We start from the raw sequence: 19388 nt of genomic DNA, 5'->3' as shown, positions 1-19388 counted from the left end.
TCTCTATGTCTGGATTCCTTGAGCCAACTGGGCCTATCCTACACCACCCATCCCCTGATGTTGTTTCTGTTTTGTGGGTCCTGATTGGCAGGCCACAGTTTCTCTCCTCTGAGCAGCCTGACTCTATTCCTCTCAGGTACCCCCATACATTCCAAGCCTCTTTTTGTGGTCAAAAAGACCTACTTGCCAGGGGCATGGGGACCACCATAAACTAGGTGAGCAGCAGGTGTCTGTGGGGTTGACATGTGTGTGGTTACAGCAAACCTGTTACACCAAGTGGGACACACACAGCCTCAGGGCAAACATCCCCCTGCATGGCGGGTGTCTGGGCATGGCCTTTGTCTCCTCCCTCATCCTCCTCTGGTTCCTTAGCTCCTCCTAGTCTTAGCTTGCCCTGGTCTAGACCACATGTTCTGGTGCCACCCCTAACCCCCTGACTATTTCTTCCACCCCACTCTGAAGTCCAGCGTCTGCTGCTGCTGGACCAAGCACCTGTTCTCTGTGGCTATCCCTGGCCAGGTTGGGGCTCACCATTTATTCCATCGTCTGCTCTCAAGCCTTCCTCCTCCGTATCAGATCTCAGTCAGTCACAACCCCTTCCAACTCCTTCAATCCTTGATGATCCATTCATCTTCAGTACTGAGAGTCCCTCACTCCATACTCCTAGGTGTTACCCTTCCTGCAGAGCTCCCCCACTCCCATGGTAGGACCACAGAGCAGTCCGTTGGTGGAATTAGTGCACATACAGGGACAGCCGGTCATGTCCTGGGATGTTGTGGATGCCTGGAGGGTAAAGGGTAGAGGGGCATGTACAGAACCCTGGGGTCTAGCTTGCTCCTGTCTCTCCTAGCTGCCACTGACTGTTTAGAGGTACCTGGAGAGAATGACGTAAGATTTCTCCTGGAAAGCTGGTATACTGACTTGGGAAACTCTAGTTCTAAGAGATTCAAAATGACTTTTTGTGAGTCTTGATCGGGGGTAGGGCATGGAGACGGAATCCTTCCTTACCTCCAAATACTGGGAGTCAAGCAAAAGGACCCCACCTTTGGGATCTGGGCCAGAAAAGGTCCAACTAGGAAGTGGTGAAGGAGAGACTAAGGATGACTGGAAGCTGGTTTTAAAGGAAGTCTGACCCTTACCCTCCACATTCAGGCTTCCTATACCTCAAAACAAAGTGGCCATGACCTCCAGAAACCGACACACATTTATTGAGTGGTTTGTAGCAGACACTGTAGAGCACAGGGCAGAACGAAACAGTGTCACTGCTACATGGTATTATCCCAGGGGAAGAAACACATGCTGCGTCAGATAGAGGTGTTTGTTGTGGAAAAGAAATGTAGTTGGAGCTGGGCCTCGTGGCACAGACCTGCAATCCCAGCTACTTGAGAGGCTGAGGTAGGAGGAACACCAAGCTAAAGGCCTGTCTGGGCATCAGAGGGTTCAAGGCCAGCCTGAGCAACTTGTCAAGATCTGCTTCCAGATAAAAAGGTAAAAAGACGACTGGAGGTGTAGCTCAGTGGTACTTTGCTAACATACTAAAGTTCTAGGTTAAATCCCAGGTATCAGGAGGGGAAAAAATTAGTGCTTGCATTTGGAGACTAGGAAGGGAAGGTGTTATCCGTGTGCCCTGCAGGAAATTAGCATTCTCCCCAGTTTAGAAATGAAATAAGTGATTATTTTCTCATACTTTTGTGGACAGGAGTTCAAGCATGGTTCAGCTGGCAGAGAGTTGTAACTGGTTGCCTAGGAAGTTACTTTGTTACTTTATTCTATGTGTACGGGTGTTTCGACTGCCTGGCGGTCTATGTACCACATGCATACTTAATATCTAGGAGGCCAGAGGGGACATCAGATCCTCTGGACCTGGAGTCACGGACAGTTGTGAGCTTCCATGGGGTGCTGGAAACGGAACCTGGGTCCTCGGGAAGAGCAGCCAGGGCCCTTAACTTTCAAGTCCTCTCTCTGGCTGCCCTGTGAGGTTCTTATTAGTTATTTTCTTGGCTACTGTGACAAATACCTGACAAAAGCTACTCAAGGGAAGGGTTTGCTTAGCTTTCCCTGAAAAGGCACAGTCCCTTGCGGCAGGGAAGTGGTAGGGGCGGAGGAGTGTGAGGCAGCCACTCACACTGTATCCTCAGTGAAGAACGGAGATGAGGAGTCAGAGAGATGGCTGAGCTGTTAAGAACACTGGCTATTCTTGCAGAGACTCTGTGGTGGATTCCCAGCATCCACATAGCAGCTAGAGGGACTAAGAATCACCATGGAAACATACCTTTGAGTGTACTAATGAGGGTTTAACCCATCATCAGAACATACAAGACCAACCCCGAATGTGGGCGCCATTCCGCCACCCCGGGACTGCAAACCGAGTGAAAAAGGAGAAATAAGCTGAATCCACATTTGTATCTGCTGCTGTTTCTTTTTAGATTCTAAATTTATTTTTACTTTATGTGTGTATGTATGTATGTTGTGATAATTTGAATATGCTTGACCCAAGGGACTTGGCACTACTAGGAGGTGTGGCCTTATTAGAAGAAGTGTGACCTTGTTAGAGGATGCATGTCACTGTGGAGGCGGGGCTTTGAAGTCTGATATTGATATATATATATATATATATATGTGTGTGTGTGTGTGTGTGTGTATACATACACATACATATACATACATACATATATATGTATATATACATACACATACATATACATACATATATGTGTACACATATATATATATGCTCAAATCTGGACAGTGTGAGTCAGCCTCCGCAGGACAGTCCCCTTCTGCTGCTTTCAGACTGAGATGCAGAGCTCCTGGCTCCTCCAGCACCAAGTCTGCCTGCACACTGCCATGCTAATCATTAACTAAACCTCCGAAGTCGTAACCCAGCCCCAGTTAAATGTATTCTTTGTAAGAGTTGCCTAGGTAATGGTGCCTTTTCACCACAATAAAACCCCAAATAAATGTACTGGATTCACACCTGGTACCCTCAGAGTCCAGAAGAGGGCATCAGGTCTCTTTGGAGCTGGAATAAACTACCTGGCGTGGGTGCTGAGGACACCTCGTGTCCTCTTCAAGAGCAGAAAACACTCTTAACCATGAAGCCAGCTCTCCAGCCCCTAGGCTTTAGCTCTTGAAGGAGGAAGTGTCAAAAATTATTCTCAGAGGGAGAGAAGCTGGGGAGATAGCGTTAGAAGAGAGCTCGTGGCAGAAGCAGGAGGACCCAAATTCGGTCCCCAGAACCCAAATTAAAAACAAAACAAAAACAGGAGTGCTGTTGGCACATTCCTGCAATCCCAACCTGATGGGCAGGGGGTGGGGAGTGGGGGGCAGACAGGAGGATCTCTGGGACTGTCTGGCCAATAAGTCTGGCTGAATTTGTGAGCTCTGGGTTCATTGAGAGGCCTTGCCTCAAAAAATAGGGAGAGATTGAAAAGCCACCCAAAGTAGACCTTTGGCCTAAACATGCACACACACACACACACACACACACACACACACACACACACACACACACACACACACACACACACACACACGAGATGTACTCCCACACCTCCACCCATACTTAGGAACATATACCCCTCTCCCACCGTGGAGAGGGAGCTGAAGGTGCAACTCATGGTATAGAACTTGCCTAGCATACTCGAGTTCAACCTTCAGCACAGTATACAGGCACATGCACAGGCACGCACATGCACGGAAGTATTTGGAACCCACCACATGTTGCCATGGTTAAAGGAAAGCCTCTCTAGGAGAAATGGAGGGAAGGATAGGCATGTGGCCATCTAAGGAAGAGCTTTGACATTATACTCGCCAATGCAGAGATCCTGAGGTGGAAGGGTGTTTGGAGGCCCTAGAGGCCATAGGGTGAGGATGAGCAGTTAGATGTTTGGTCACAGGTCACTTGGGCCTTGGAGTAGACTCGTGGAAATCCAGTGAAAACATTTAAAAATGAATGTCTGCTTCTAGGCTTTGCCGGCACCTCCACTAAAGAGGCAAGCGTGATCAACGGATGACAGTGCCCTAAACCAGACTGGTAATGATGGCGGTGGCAAAAGATGCTTAGAATCTACACCGTTGTGTTGTTTTAAGACAGGGTCTTTCTACGCCTCCCACCACAGCTCGGAACTCACTGTGTAGGCCACGCAAGACCTGGACCCACAATTCGGCTGGACTTCTGCATGACTCATGTGCCACCGTGCCCAGCGAAGTCTGGATACATTTTCAAGATAAAACTGAGGACTTGTGGATGGAGGATTGAATGTGAGACCGTTAGGTGTATAAGAATTTCAAAGTGTAGCCCAAGACACTAAAGACTGCGTGGTGGTGGGGTCACGTAGCTTGGGAAATCAATCAGTTTGCTTTGGACATTTTAAGCTTGTTTAACCTATTAAGGATATTGAGGAGTATCCAAAGCTAAATCCTGGGGAAGAGAATTAGGTTACCTCACATATAGGAATCAGGATACGTAGACGTAGCTCAGAGAACTTCCCAGAAGAAATGTAGGAGCCAGAAGGGTCAAGGACACCAGGAGAACAGGGCCCACAGTCAACTAAGCGGGTTCATAGGGGCTCACAGAGATGGAAGTGACAATCACAGGACCCATACGGGTCTGTGTTAGGTCCTCTGCATATAAATCATGGTTGTGCAGCTTGGTGTTCTTGTGCAACTTTTTTTTTTCTTTTAAATTATTTTGTTTGTGAGTACACTGTTTCTCTCTTCAGACGCACCAGAAGAGGGCATCAGATGCCATGATAGATGATTGTGAGCCACCATGTGGTTGCTGTGAATTAAGAGCAGTCAGTGCCCTTAACCACTGAGCCATCTCTCCAGCTGCCTTGTGCAACTCTTAACAGTGGGAGTTCAGGCTGGAGAGATGGCTCAGAGGTTAAGAGCACTGTCTGCTCTTCCAGAGGTCATGAGTTCAATTCCCAGCAACCACATGGTGGCTCACAACCATCTGTAATGGGGTCTGATGACCTCTTCTGGTGTGTCTGAAGACAGCTACAGTGTACTCATATATAAGTAAGAGAAAGAAAAAAAGAAACCTTGAAGCCTAAATTTGTTTTAGGAGATATCTGTATCAAAACAAAGTTGAGGACCGCGGGACTAGATCAGATGTAGAACATGTGCTTAGAGCGTACAAGTCGTCAGATTTGAGCCCCAGTACCAACAACAAAAGTTAAAAAACTATGACCACTGGCTTCAACAGCAGAGATGGGGACAGGGAGGACAGTCCTTTATAAGACAGGCGATGGGACATTTGGGCATCCCTGATATACGTTGTCCCTAGACTAGAGGCAGAGCTGGGTACCATGAAGAGGTTGTCTATGAAGATCAAGAGGCTTCAGTTAGGGTTTGTCACAGCCAACATGGTGGTAATGAGGGCTTCAGATGGCCTATTAGCCCGGGTTTCAAATTGTTGATGCTCTTTGCTGTTTTTGACAGTCTCGTCCTCTAGTCCAGGCTGGTCTATACTGACTTTGCTCACCTGGCTGGCACGGCACAGATCCTTTCGCCTCTGACTCACAAATGCTGAGATCGTAGGCATGAGCCACTACACCTGGAGACCTTTGATGTCACTGTCAAATAAGGCCATGCATGTAGCCTTTTGTATCTGTGTTCTCTAGAATGTTTAACTATAGAACTGTGTTTCCTCCAATGTTAGTTTAACAACTCCAGGAAATAGGAGTGGTCTGGACCTCATTCAACCTAAGTAGGACCAGGATGAAGGTGGCGTGAGCTTGGGGACTAGCGGGGGGAGCCGTGAGCAGGGTCCTCAGGAATGAGTGTACTTTTGGCTTTATCTGCCATGTGCATCAGGCCTGGCCCTGCCCCTGGCAGGGGCTCCCCAGTAGTGCTGGGTCAAAGGCAAACCAGAGCAGAGGAACTCTTGCTCCCGGTGGCGGTGTATTCCATACCCTGTGAGCCCATAAAAGCTTGCTGAGAATGTGCTTCAGCTCAAATGTGGGAGCACAGCGCCACCCCATGGCCACGTGCAGTTAAATTCTCAGGACCACCCCAGGACTGAAATGGCCAAGTAGACACACAGGTCTCAATTTCTCCTATTCAAAAACATCTCTATAGATGCAGTCCGGCCTGCTGGGAGACTCAGAGGCCTTCTAGGGTTGTGGTTAGTTTACAGCGCTTGCCCAGAATGCACACTCTGACCTTAATTTTCAGCCCTAGGAAGTGGAGGCAGGAGGATCAGAAGTTCAAGGTGGATTTCAGTGTCACATAGTAAATTCTAGGTCAACCTTATATTGGGGGAAAAAAATCTGAGTGTGGTGGTGCCCACCCTAGTCTCAATACTCAGAAGGCAGGCAGATCTGCGTCCAGCCAAGGTTTTAACACCGTGATCCCTAAAAAGCAGACTCTAAAGTAATTCTTTTCTTCTTCTTCTTTTTTCTTTTTTTTTTTCCAGAGCTGGGGACCAAACCCAGGGCCTTGCGCTTGCTAGGCAAGCGCTCTACCATTGAGATAAATCCCCAACCCCTCTAAAGTAATTCCTAACCGCACTCCCTTCCATCTGAAGCTAGTCTTACAAACTGGATTGTACAGGTCTTTCGGTGCCCCAGGAAGTAGCAGCTTTCCCTGCTGTTTAGACACACAAGGAAATGGAACTGTTTAATCTGTTTTTATTAACAGAGAGAGACAGGAAGACAGAGAATGCAACAGAAATGTCTGGAGACTGACAGGGTGTGCACACACACACTAAAGGCTTCTTTTGGAATGGGGTGGCTCCTTGGACCCAGGCTCACTTCCCCAGGTCCTCTCTTTGGGAACTGGCCCCAGGCATCAGCCAGCTTTCCCATTGTAATCCTGAGGGTCTCCACGGTGGAGAACCTCCCTTCCCTTCAGCTTCCTCTATATTCCTCTGCTTTCCCAGCTGGTCGCTGGGGGCATGGAGGACAAGCCACAGGGACACTTGCATAGCAGGGGACTGGAATGGAGATAAGGCATATGGTGAGGAAAGGTATGGAGGGAAGGGCATCACAGCTGCAGGCGAACGGGACCTCCGAAGGGCAGCTCCTCTTTTCCTTCACCAGAGATCACTACTGGAATGCGGCATCAGAGCGAGGCAGAGTGTCATCTACCCCAATCCTCTATCCCAGAGCCCCGAATGCCAGCAGGAGGCTCTGGAAAAGCCTGAGTCAGGTGAGTCAAGCTCGTGGTATGTGTTCAAACATGACTGGGTGCCCCCCTGGAGTATACGTAGGGGACCCTCTCTGGATGGAGGTGAGTGCATGATCTTACAGTACATACAAGTCTTAGCATCTCTGCGTCTCATTGCTCCGCAAGAGCTGTGTCTGGATGTATGTATGTATGTCCTTCCTCACACAGCAGGAACTTAATTATCTGCATGGTATATGCTGCTGTCAGTGAACATGAGTCCCAGCGAGTAGAGAAATGGATGTGGTCCTGCCCGCTCCTGTCCACTCGCAGGTCTTCCTTCAGGCCTGTCTGGTCAGGGGTCTTGGCCAAAGAGGTAGGTGGTGAGCTCAAGCCGGAGGCCCCGGGCATAGGCGCGAAGGGTATAGAAGAGGGTGAGGAAGTCCTGGGTGCTGAAAATAGTGTCACTAAGTGCAAATGCCAGGGTAGACGGAATAACACCCCGGCCATACTCTACCATCCACGTGTTTGGTCCCCACTCCACAGCTGTTGCCTCTCCAGGTCCATGGACTACCGTCTCTCCTGGGGGCACAGACAGGGTAAGAAGGATCAGGAGGAGCCCAGCTCTGCCCTGGCCTTCGCCTAGCCTCTGGGCTATCTAGGTAGAGGTGGGGAATGAGAAGACAGTTTCAAGAACAGAAAAGCTCTACCCCACTAGCCTAGTTGTTTGATCAAAGGGGAAAGAAAGACCAAATGCCTAAATATTTTATGGCATTACCTGGCCCATGAAAGGCTACCTAATCCAGCTACAGGCTAATGTATAGAATTCATGGCATCTGCATTTCCAAGCCTCAAGTGGAAATTTGGTGTGGTTACCTAGGCTTTTTGAGAAACACGCCTGTTAAATCACAAAACTTGATGCTTAACCTTACACCAGCAAGTCCAAACTGTTTTTCTTTTAAATGGATCCAGAGGGCCATTAAAAACAACATCAGGAGCTTGCTAGCTAGATGGCTCAGTTCTTAAGAGCCCTGTCTCCCACTCCAGAGGACCTAGGTTCATTTCCCAGCACCCACATGATGGTTCCCAACAGTCTTAGGTATCAGATGCCTCCTCCTGGCCTTTAAGGCACCAGGCACCGAAGTGGTGGGCGTGTGTAGGCAAAACACCCAGACGAATAAAAAACAAATAAAAAAATCGGAAACGACAACAAAAATACAAAACCCCTCACTAGTTTAAAACACGACGGTAAACAAATGTCTGTCTTAACTTTTGGATATGACGGTCTCCCAAACAATTGCTGGAATAATGGCTGGGTTAAACAGGCTGATAGAAAGCAGCTCTCTATGGCCGGAAAATGCCCTGTTCCGTTTCCCTAACGAAACAACCTGTGGCTTAACAGGGAGAGAAGGAAGGAAATCACTGGAAGGCCTTCTAAACATGCCATAGCCAGGTCTTATGCCCTTCCCTAGCTAGAGGGCGCCCCCTTGGACAGAACTTCCACACTCACCTGGGTAATAGACCTCACTTTTCGTGGTGCCCTCTCTCCACTGGTGGAAAGTGCCAGAGATGATGGTATCTGAAATCTCAGCCCAGTATCGTCCTGATTGACAGTAAAATAGACACGGACCATTAGGGAATCCTTGTCAACACACGGCCCAGCCAAACCTCGGAATGGAGGGCACCAGCCCTCGAACAGTCCCAGCCTCCCAATCCGGCCCACCGCCAACACTGACCCGAATGGCCATGGGAGCCCAGGGCGGTGCCGAAGAGCAGCACGTACTCAGACAGCGAGGCGTGCAAAAGACACATGGCGCCCATCCAGCCGCCCGCGTTCACAAACACCCACTGCAGCTCCTCATCCGGCAGCACGTGGCCTGGGTGCAGCCTCCGCAGCTCCACGATCAGCCGAGAGAAGGCCAGCTCATGGTCCAGCCCTGATGCAAAAAGGAGAGGCGTAGGTAAGACCAGCCCGCTGTCCGAGTCTGGCGAGGAAGGCGCCCTCAGAAAGCGCAGCTCCGCTCGGTTCCACTCGGTGTCGGCCCACTCCGCTCCCCGCCCTCACCGGCTCACCTGCGTACTGTCGAGCAAGCTGAGCTATCTCTTCTCTCTGGAAGACGAAGCTCTGAGTACCCAGCCACAGCCAGACGGCCTGGATCAGCACCGCCACAATAGTCAGAAACAGGGTGATCCATGCCCACCGCCGGCCCACAGCCCACGGCATCCCAGCGGGCAGCCTGGCACCACCAACGTAAGACCGAACTAGGGCCACAGGCTGTGGATTCACAGCCGCTGCCTATGGTCGCCCCCCGTCACCGTGGTACGGCTCGCCCGGGCCAATCGGAACGTCCGGGTCACCTAGCACCGCCCTCTGGATTGAACCATTTTTCTAGAGGGAAGGGCATAAGGTTTGGTGGCGCGGTCCATAGGAGGGGTGAGAGGCGGGGCTTCGCCTCTTGGCAGCCACCCTGAAGTGTTCAGTCCTGATGTCCCTAAGTAGGGAGACTCAATGGCCTGGCCCACCTGGGCTGGCGAGCCCGGAAGTAGAGCTTTCTAGGTCTTCTGCTAACACAGAAGCGCGTTGAAGATAGTGCCACTGGGAACCTTAGGGAAGGCCTTTCAGAAGCGGTGATATCTGAAGTGTCCATGAGAGAGGAGAGCAGATGGGAACCATTCTGAGATTCACAGAGCAGAGGCGGGTGAGACAGCATGCATGCATGCATACATACATACATACATACATACATACATACATGCATGCATGCATACATACATACATACATGCATACATGCATGCATGCATACACATGTGTATATATATGTGTGTATATATATGTAATACACACATTTTAGACGTCTCACTATGTAGCTGACCTATAGACTAAGATGGCCATAAATTCACCGAGATCCTTCTGCTTCTCCAATACTGGGATCAAAGGCATGCACCACCATGCTTGCTTAACATAGTGCTTTCTCTGATCCTACGGTTCATTCTATATTCTGAAACACAAAAATGAAAGACTTTGAAAATCAATAGATTTATCCACTGGGGAGCTATGGGATTAGATTTTGCCCCAGAATGGCTCTTGGCTACATAGAGGAGGGGAGTAAAATTGGAATAAGATGTAAGGAAGAGAGCCCATATGTGTCAGCATGTAAGAGTAGGTATCGATAGCTTTAATCTGTAACATAGAGTAAAATTTTAAAAAGTATCTGCTTTATAGTCCATACCATAGTCCATATAGCTCACTACGATTAACATAAAATGAATTAGGATTTTAAAGTAAGTAGTGCCTGGCACATGGCCAGGATTCTGTATGTTGGTTGGGAAAAGACAACGTAAGACTGAGTGGTGGCACATGCGTGTAACTCTAGACAGTGGAAGTAAAGGCACAAGGATCGGTAGTAGCTCAAGGTCACCTTACTGCAGTCAGCATGGGTCACTGGAGACCATGTCTAAAGCAACGACAAGAAAAGCAGCCAAACCCATAAAGGAACTAGGAAAAAACTAGCCTTGAGCCCAGAAATGACGGAACAAAAGACCAATACAGTCAAATGTAAGCCAGGGATTCACCAAACTTGGGGAGTGGCCATTAGGGTTTTCAGTAGGCGTTTTTTCTGAGGCAGCGACACTTCCTTTTCTCTTGAGCGATCAAAGTACATTCTACGGTCCCCTCTGCAGATAGGGCCATGTACCAGGTGATTTTATTCTGAACAATAAAATGGAAACAGAAATGCTGTATGACATTTTCAGGTCTGGTTTCTAGAAATGTGTGAGATCTTGGGGCTGGAGAGATGCCCCCGTGTTCAAGGGCACTGGCTGCTCTCCTGCTCTTCTGGAGGACCCTGGTTTGATTCCCAGCATGCATATGATGGCTCACGGCTGTTTGTAGCTTCTAAGTTCCAGTGGGTTTGACTCTTTCTAGCCTCTGTGGGAACTGTACACACACGGTATACTGGCATACATTGGCAAAACAACAACACACACATTTTTTTTTAAAGAAATTCTGGCCCCTCTCTTTTCACCTTTGCCAATTACAGACAACTCATTGTTGTGTGACAAAATGTTTCCTGAGGAGACACAACACACATCAAATAGGGAACCCATGACAATCTAAAGTACGGATATCACCAAAATCCAATCAGTGAGTTTTATTGGGGTTACTTGCTGGACTGTGAGTGAGGGGTTTCTTACAGGAATAGACATCAGAGTCAAAGACAACTGCATCACCAAAGTCCAGTCCAGCATGGATGACTGCTTACAAAAGGTGGAAACTGGGAACACACAGCACAGCCTTAAGGCAGCTGTACAGATTGTAGTTTCCTATCCAAGAGACTCTAGTCTAAACCTCTTCCAAGCAGCTTGGCTAGTCTCTGTTTCTTCCACACAGATAGTCTGGTTTCAAGAGACTTGTTTTGCAGCTTGGCTTCACTTTGTCTGAAAAGGACTCTCAACATTTATTGTTTACTATGGCAAGGAGGGACCTAGCAAGGAGGGACCTAGTAAATTTGGTCAATTTCAGGGATTTTCTGAAGCTGTGTGAATTGTTAACCTTCCTGCTCAAGGAGCTTCTTGCAGGATGGGGATATTTCTTTTCTTTTCTTTTTTTTTTTTTTTAAGATTTATTTATTTATTATATATAAGTACACTGTAGCTGTCTTCAGACACACCAGAAGAGGGCATCAGATCCCATTACAGATGGTTTTGAGCCACCAGGTGGTTGCTGGGGATTGAACTCAGGACCTCTGGTAGAGCAGTCCGTGCTCTTAACCTCTGAGCCATCTCTCCAGCCCGGGATGTTTCAATCCTAGGAGGATAATGTGATAGCTCTTCTTGGTCATCAACTTGACTACATCTGAAACTAATTAAAACCCAAATGACTGGGCACACCTGTGAGGAATTATTTTTTTCTTAATTAAATTATTTGATGTGAGAAGACCTACTTTTAAGCCAGATCTATGAGGTAGTTTACATAGTTAATTTGGATTACACCTTATGCTGGCAGCCTATATAAGGGTCATAGAGGTAGGAAACTTGCCTTATTTCTGCTGGCTTGCCTTTCCTCTTGATGGCAAGTTCATTCCTTCACTGCTATTAGCGCCTACTTCTTTGGGATTCCAACATATATTGAAGACGAGTTGAGATATTCAGCGTCATGGACTGAATTCTTGAACCTTCCATTGGTAGGCAGCCATTGTTGGACTAGCTGGACCACAGCCTGTAAGCCATTCTAGTTAAGTCCTTGCTCTGTTGCCTTTCATTTGCCCATGTTGCAATATATTGTACAGGAGAGAGCAAAGGCTAGGGAGATGGACTCTTGTGTCTTTGTTTGTTTTGAGTAAACTGGTGGAGGATGAAAGGTTGAGGAAACATGTTTTGAAACAGTCGCTGGCTTCTCTGTCATCCCTAAGTTGACAATTTTCTAAGATCACTGAGACACCCCTAATTCATTTCCCTTTCATATTCCGTCATAAATAAAGTTTCTCATAAATAAATAATCCCATCCTCTCAGCCTCAACCACTTGCTGTGTAATACACAGTAACACGGCTCCAGTCTGTATGAGTTAGGGTCCGTAATCTTAGTTGCTGTAACAACTACCCATGCAAACAATGCAAACAATGCCCAGCGGTCAGGGGGTCTTTCTGTAGCAGGCTTCTGCCCCTCGTTCCATGCAGAGACATTTTCTGAGACTTCCAGCTCTACAACTTCCCTCTCTGATTTTTCACTCATCTCCTCAAACACAGTCCACTTTAAAAAAAAATCCTGTGGCTTTGAGTGACTGCAGGAGGGAACTAAGGAGATGGGAATGACAGTCATCATCTCCATATGTCACAGCAGATGTCCTATATCTGGGATCTGGGAAGGAGAGCACCAGGTTGACCCTCTCTAGACCATTCTTCTCTTCTCCCGACAAAGGGATCTGGGAAGACACAGAGAAAGAAGAGATACGTCTCCTGAAGAGCATCAGGAGTCGGCACGATGTAGGAGGGACGTTGAGGCAGGTGTTCCTGCAGAAATACAGTACCACAGTCTAGTCACTGAAAGGAATGTCTGCCCTGCTTTCCTGCCCTCATTCTCTGCTGTACTTTGAGCAGCCACTGGATTGCTAAAACTCGTAGTTCAGTTCCTGCTCTCTGCCCTCACCTAATGGCCTCTTCAGATTTCAGTCTGAGAATTCCAGGGCAGAAATGACCAATGACCCAATTTCTGTAGCTCAGCTGCCAATGTGCCTGGCTCTGCTTAGCCTGCAAAAGTAGAATAGTGATACCTACCTATGACACCAGTAGTCGGGACATGGAAGCAGGGAGAGGAGAGGTCTAAACTTGTCAAGTTCAAGGCCAGTCGGGGAGATGTATGACCCAGTCTGAGAAAGAAAGAAAACAACGACAATACCAATAAAAGCTCCCTCCAAAACAAGAAAAACCCAACAACAACAATAACAACAACAACACCCCCCCACACACACAAACCTTCTTAAGAAATATCTCTGGGGGTCCTGGAAAGATGGCTTAGTGGTTAAGAGCATTTATTTCTTTTTCTTGTATAGGATCTGGGTTCAATTCCCAGCATCCACATGATGGCTCACAACCATCAGTAACTCCAGTTCAAGGATGCACATATATAGATGCTAGAAACACACACACACACACACACACACACACACACACACACACCACAAGAAAATAAATAAATCATAAAAAGAGAAAATACACACGATGCCTTCCAGACAGAGGCTGAGGTTACTTTACGGTCTTGGGATCTCCACGTTTGTTTGTTTGTTTGTTTATTTATTTATTTATTTATTTCCCCTTTTGTTTGAGACAGGGTTTCTTCTAAGAAGTTCTAACTGCCTAGTGTTGTATTAAATGTTTAATATTAACTGGGGGTTTCTTTCCCCTTGGATCATTTAGTTCCCACATATGTTGCCTGTGCCCTGGACTACTCACTCACTGACCCTACCTGCTCTTGGGGGCTGGAAGTGAGGTGGGGCTGGAGGTGAGATGGTGCAGAGTCAATGACACAGACTCTGGGAGCAGGTGAGAAACACTGAAGCAAGCTCCTTTAATACTTTCCACCCATGCCCCATTGGTCCCAAGAAAGCATCTCTTCTAAACAGCAGTTCCTGACTGGATGATATTGTCTGCATCAGCAATCCTTGGTCTCTCAGGTAGTCCTCAATTAGGTCCTCCTGCAGGATGCCTTTGCGGCTGGGCAGCCCCTGCATTTACATAGAGGCAGTCCCTGTGTTCCTGCTACATATCCACCCTTTTGCTTTTAGATTTTGACAGCCTAGTGGGAGCCAGGGTGCCATTGCCTTGACATTATTGACCGTACCTCAGAGGATTCCGGTATACTGGACTGTACCTGTCTTAGGCTGTCCAGTCTTCCATGATCTTACCTGTCGTTGACTGTCAGCCCTCAAAGGGATATCACTTCGGAGGCACGTCACAGAAGTGGGAGATGAGGAACAGCCTATATGGTGGTCTCACAGATCTCTGCCATCCAGGCTTTGGTCACTTCCTTATGGGAGCTGCAATTGGGATTTTCAAGAGCCATCAGCACCTGAAGAGTCACTTTATTTACAGAGCACTGCCTGGAGATATGCTGTGCAAGACACTTAAACAAAATAATTTTTAGTATAATTCCTCCCACCATAGCATAAGTGGCTATCCACGAGGGGTCAAACAGCCTCTTAAAATTGTCCCACACAGGGTTGGGGATTTAGCTCAGTGGTAGAGCGCTTACCTAGCAAGCGCAAGGCCCTGGGTTCGATCCCCAGCTCCGAAAAAAAAGAAAAAAAATTGTCCCACACGTTTCGTAAGAATCCAGCATCTAGGGAGAGCACAGATACCCTGGTCGCATTGAGGTTGGCTATTCTCTCCCTTAACAGCACAGGATAGTTAAGGAATTTGTCTGACCAGGACCCTTTAGGATATTGAGCCGGGTTGGGGATTTAGCTCAGTGGTAGAGCGCTTGCCTAACAAGCACAAGCCCTGGGTTCGGTCCCCAGATCTGAAAAAAAGAAGAAAAAAAAAAAGATATTGAGCCAACTGTTGTCAGACATCAGTGGCATTATGTACCTGGTAAGGGGTTACACAGATTGAGTGAAACCTGAGATAGCATGCCAATAGAGACATGTCCCTAACAAGGGCCAACTCTTCGGCCAGTAATTCAGTCTGTTGTTGTAAAATGTAGGTGGCTTGATAAAGGTGTGGATTTAACACCTCCTGCACCTGTAACACCTCAGCTGACTTAGAGACTGCAGCATTGACAGCTTCCACTGTAGTGGCTCTCTGGGTCAAGGCAACAGCAGCTGCTGTTGCCCGGGCAATGTCTGCAACGATGGCCACACCGATGGCAGCCATAATATCAAAATCCCTTTCCCCAGTGTAGGGGTTGTAAGTGAGTCTGGGCCATCAGAGTGACATCGTGAAAGTGAGTGGTATTTAACACAGGCATCCAAATGGCGTCTGGTTTCCTGGTTCAAGATAGCCATTGTTGAATGCCCCATCCAGGAATACCAGTAGTCAGGAGACACTTTTCATTAAAGTAGTTAAGCTGTCTCTGACAATGGAGATAATGGTGACCAGAAAGAAAAAAAGGGGGGGGTGTCAGACATAGACTGGGGTGGCTTTCCAGCCAACCTTGCTGCCAATGGTCACATACACAGGGATTGCCCCAGTGTGCATTTTCCCCAACTGGTTTATGTGGAAATATGTCTCATTAAAGAGATGGCCACTGAGGGGTTGGAGAGATGGCTCAGTGGTTAAGAGCACTGACTGCTCTTCCAGAGGTTCTGAGTTCAATTCCCATCAACCACATGTTGGCTTACAACCATCTGTAATGAGATCTGATGCCCTCTTCTGGTGTGTCTGAAGACAGCTACAGTGTACTCATACACATCAAACAAACGAACAAACAAACAATTGCCTTGGGAATGGGGCGTGAGCTGGGTATGCTGTGGGGTTTAACTGTACTTGGCAGCTGGGACAAAGCAGTAAGATGCTTGGTGATTATCCAACAAGACTGTGAACCCCACCACGACCATTTCTTGAAAGCTGATGGAATCTGCCCATAATGATTGCGAATACCATAACAAGAATAGTAGAATTATTTTGTCTGGTTTCCTGTTGTAAGTTCTTCTTGCTAAGCCGCTCGCCTTAAGGGCAAGGTGAAGGCAATACCAAACTTTGAGATAACCTTAAGTGAATCAGAGAGGGTCTGGTGCAACCACATGAGGGCCCCATTCTGCCATAACACTCCTAGGATGCCCTCAACGGACCACCAGAGTTGATACAGAAAGGAACGCCATAACTTTCTGTAGTAGGTTGCTAGTCTCAGGTGTTAGTTTAACCCTGGTAGAGGGGCTACTAGGCCCCTCCCCTCCAAGAGAGAAAAGAGGTGCCTCAACTCCTGGTCTAGAGCAGACGGGAAAGGTTTGAACCAGTTAACAGTTCCACATAATCGCTGTAACTCCATGAGGGAGTAGGAGTCCTTTGCTATGATGGAGAAGGTCAAGGGCTTAATCTTGTCAGAAACAGAAAAGCCCAGGAAGGAATATGGGGGAACTCTCTGAATCTTTTCAGAAGCAAAACTTTGAGTTGAGTTTTTCTAAGTTAACCAACAATTGAGAGGAGACCCTTTTGAGATCGGGCAGGCTAGCATAATATCATCCCTGTAATGGACTACAAGGCCAGCCCTGGGGACTCCCTTTATGGTGTCACCCACATATAGCTGACAAATTGTAGGACAATTTTTCACGCCCCGAGGCAGGACTGTCCACTGATATCTTTTAGCTGGTTTAATCATATTAGGTTCCCACACTGTGAAGGCAAAACAGCGTCTATGCTGGGGAGCCAGAGGGATCTGGAAAAGGCAATCCTTAACATCTATGATCCCCACATGGAACTTGGGCAGGATAGCACTAGGATGAGGCAGTCCCGCTTGAGTAGTCCCCATTTTTCCATATGTTTATTAATGGCTCTCAGATCCTGCAGAAGCCCATATGTCCCTGACTTCTTTTTAATGACAAAAATGGGAGCATTATGTCTGCTGGTCCAGGGTTCCAAATGACACAAAGCTAATTGTTCCAAGACCAGACCCGTGAGAGCAGAAAGCTTAGGTTCCAATATGGGCCACTGGCCCACTCAGATATGGGCGTCAGATAGTGAGGCCAACAGTATAGGGTCAGGTACCTTCATGTCAGTTGGTGCTGGGTGGGCAGTGACCATTAGAATAGGGGGTGATCTTCAACTTTGTGACCTGTGTGGTCTAGTGGGTCATGTTGCATACTGTCTAAATGTACAGTTATGATTGGGGAATGAGAAAACACAGGTAAAGTCTGAAAGACTCCTGGCTGAGCAGGGGTCTCTCTTCCTGGCAGGACTGAGGGGTGCCCTTTTGGAGTTTAAATTGTCTTCCTGGTTTTGAGAACAGCAATTCTTAGCCCAATGGAAACTTTTGTTAGAAGGAGGACATAGGATCTTGGGCCTAGCTGAGGGGCAGTCCTGCCAGGGATGACCAGGCTTGCCACAGCCCCAACAGGTGTGATCAGGGGGCCCTTCAGGGGAACGGTGTGTCCTCCTGCGGGAGATGCTTTCGCAGCCGTGAAGACCTGGCATTTGCATAGAGGCAGCCCTACCCCTCCTGTGGATGGAAGTCCAAGGATCTAGCAGTTGCTCAGTCCCACAAGGCAAGCAGGTAAAGGAGAGAACCAATGTCCTTATGTAGGTCTCCAGCAGAAGGTGTGGCCTGGATTAAAGGTGTGGACCACCACGCCTGGGTCTGGGACTTGTTTTGTCCCAGGTTGACCTTGAACTCAGAGATCTCCTTGCCTTTAGTTTCCTGGGATTTAGATCAGGCTGGCCTTGAATTTTGCCTGGGCCTAAGCTTCATGGCCACTATGCCTTAGGATCTTCATGCCAAGATCCAGGTCAGAAACTTGTGTCTCCCAGCCTCAAGATCTGGATCACAGGTGAGCCCTCCAATTCTGGATTGCAGCTCATGCCAGATATAGTCAAGGTGACAACCAGGAATAGCCACTACACCTTCATATTTGTAATAAGCCTAAGGTAGCACTAGAGCTGGGCAGATATCAACCCTCTGTGGCTATTTTGTCTAAACTCAGGGATCTGACTTGCTACGTTCCATTTGGGCCGCTCTCACTCCAACTGGCCTGCCCTCATGGCCAGTTCTCACAATCCCTTATCCCATAGTGTCTTCCTCTCTCTCTCCTCTCTCTCTCCCTGGTGGTCTCTGCCATATAACCCCAAGCCGGGGAACTGAAGCCTGCCTAATCTTCTTCCCAACTATAGGCTGTAGGCATCTTTATTAACCAATCAGGGAATAACCTGGGGGACAAAGTTACATAGCATCACTTGGTATACATGAGGCTCTCATTATCTGTGGGGGCAACCAGACCTGGGGAGCCAGTCTTTAACATTACAATACATAGCAACAGACCAAAGTCAACAGCCTAGCGCTCTCTACATAGCAAGGCTACTCATAGAGATACTGTTTCTGCCTTTCAAACACTCACGGCCTTTTGCTTGTTTTTGAGATTGGCTTCAGTATATTGGTCAGGATGGTCTAGAACTTGTGGGCTCAAATGATCCTCTGCTTCAGCTTCTGGAGTAGCTGAGACTCTAGGCAAACATGCCACTGTTCTTGGTGTGTGTGCACCTGCACGTGCACGCACGCACGCACGCACTCACGCACGCACATATTGCTTTCTTTTTTATTTTTTTTATTATTATTTTTTTTTTATTTTTCAGAGCTGGGGACCGAACCCAGGGCCTTGTGCTTGCTAGGCAAGCGCTCTACCACTGAGCCAAATCCCCAACCCTCACATATTGCTTTCTTTTTGTTTACTTTATTTATCAATTGGGTCTTGCTATGGAGAACTGCGTAGGCCGAACTTGAACTTGTAAGTTTACTGCCTCTGTCTCTAGTGTATACCACCACACCCCACACTTACTCAGTTCTTTTTATCTAAGCTTATTTCTGCTGATGAGGATAGAGGCATCGTTACAGCGAAGTACTCACATCTCCAGGCAACACGTGAAGGCTGCAGGCTTCATCTAGTATGATCAACACCCCACCCCCTCCCAGTCCCCAACTTGCATCTTAACCACAGCTGCTCCGCTGGTGACCCAGGTCATTTTGAGTCCAGAATGTTGCAATTCTTCGCACAGGGCATCTCTATGTTCCACACAGAACCTAGGTACCGGACACATGGTTAAGATGCTCAGTAAAAACTCTGTCTTCTGAGTA

The 19388-nt window shown here is 47.8% G+C and overlaps 1 protein-coding gene across 2 annotated transcripts; it reads right to left on the bottom strand.

Annotated features, from left to right (window-relative positions):
• Positions 1–6618: 6618 nt before the first annotated feature.
• Positions 6619–9443, bottom strand: Sigmar1 (sigma non-opioid intracellular receptor 1). 2 transcript variants are annotated; one of them, XR_004386827.1, is made up of 4 exons: positions 9187–9443; positions 8897–9050; positions 8624–8716; positions 6619–7695 (listed from the first exon to the last, which is right to left on the bottom strand). XR_004386827.1 is itself a non-coding variant. In XM_032892215.1 (4 exons), the coding sequence occupies exons 1-4, from the start codon at positions 9335–9337 to the stop codon at positions 7469–7471; spliced, it is 672 nt and encodes a 223-aa protein (XP_032748106.1). In that variant the 5' UTR covers positions 9338–9441; the 3' UTR covers positions 6619–7468. The 2 variants fall into 2 exon arrangements, 1 of the variants encoding a protein (XP_032748106.1); XM_032892215.1 differs by having other exon boundaries at positions 8850–9050; positions 9187–9441.
• Between the last annotated feature and the right edge of the window lie 9945 nt (positions 9444–19388).

This window comes from Rattus rattus, chromosome 1, assembly GCF_011064425.1.
Source record: "Rattus rattus isolate New Zealand chromosome 1, Rrattus_CSIRO_v1, whole genome shotgun sequence".
NCBI lineage: Eukaryota > Metazoa > Chordata > Mammalia > Rodentia > Muridae > Rattus > Rattus rattus.
This window is presented reverse-complemented; position numbering and strand designations above follow the sequence as displayed.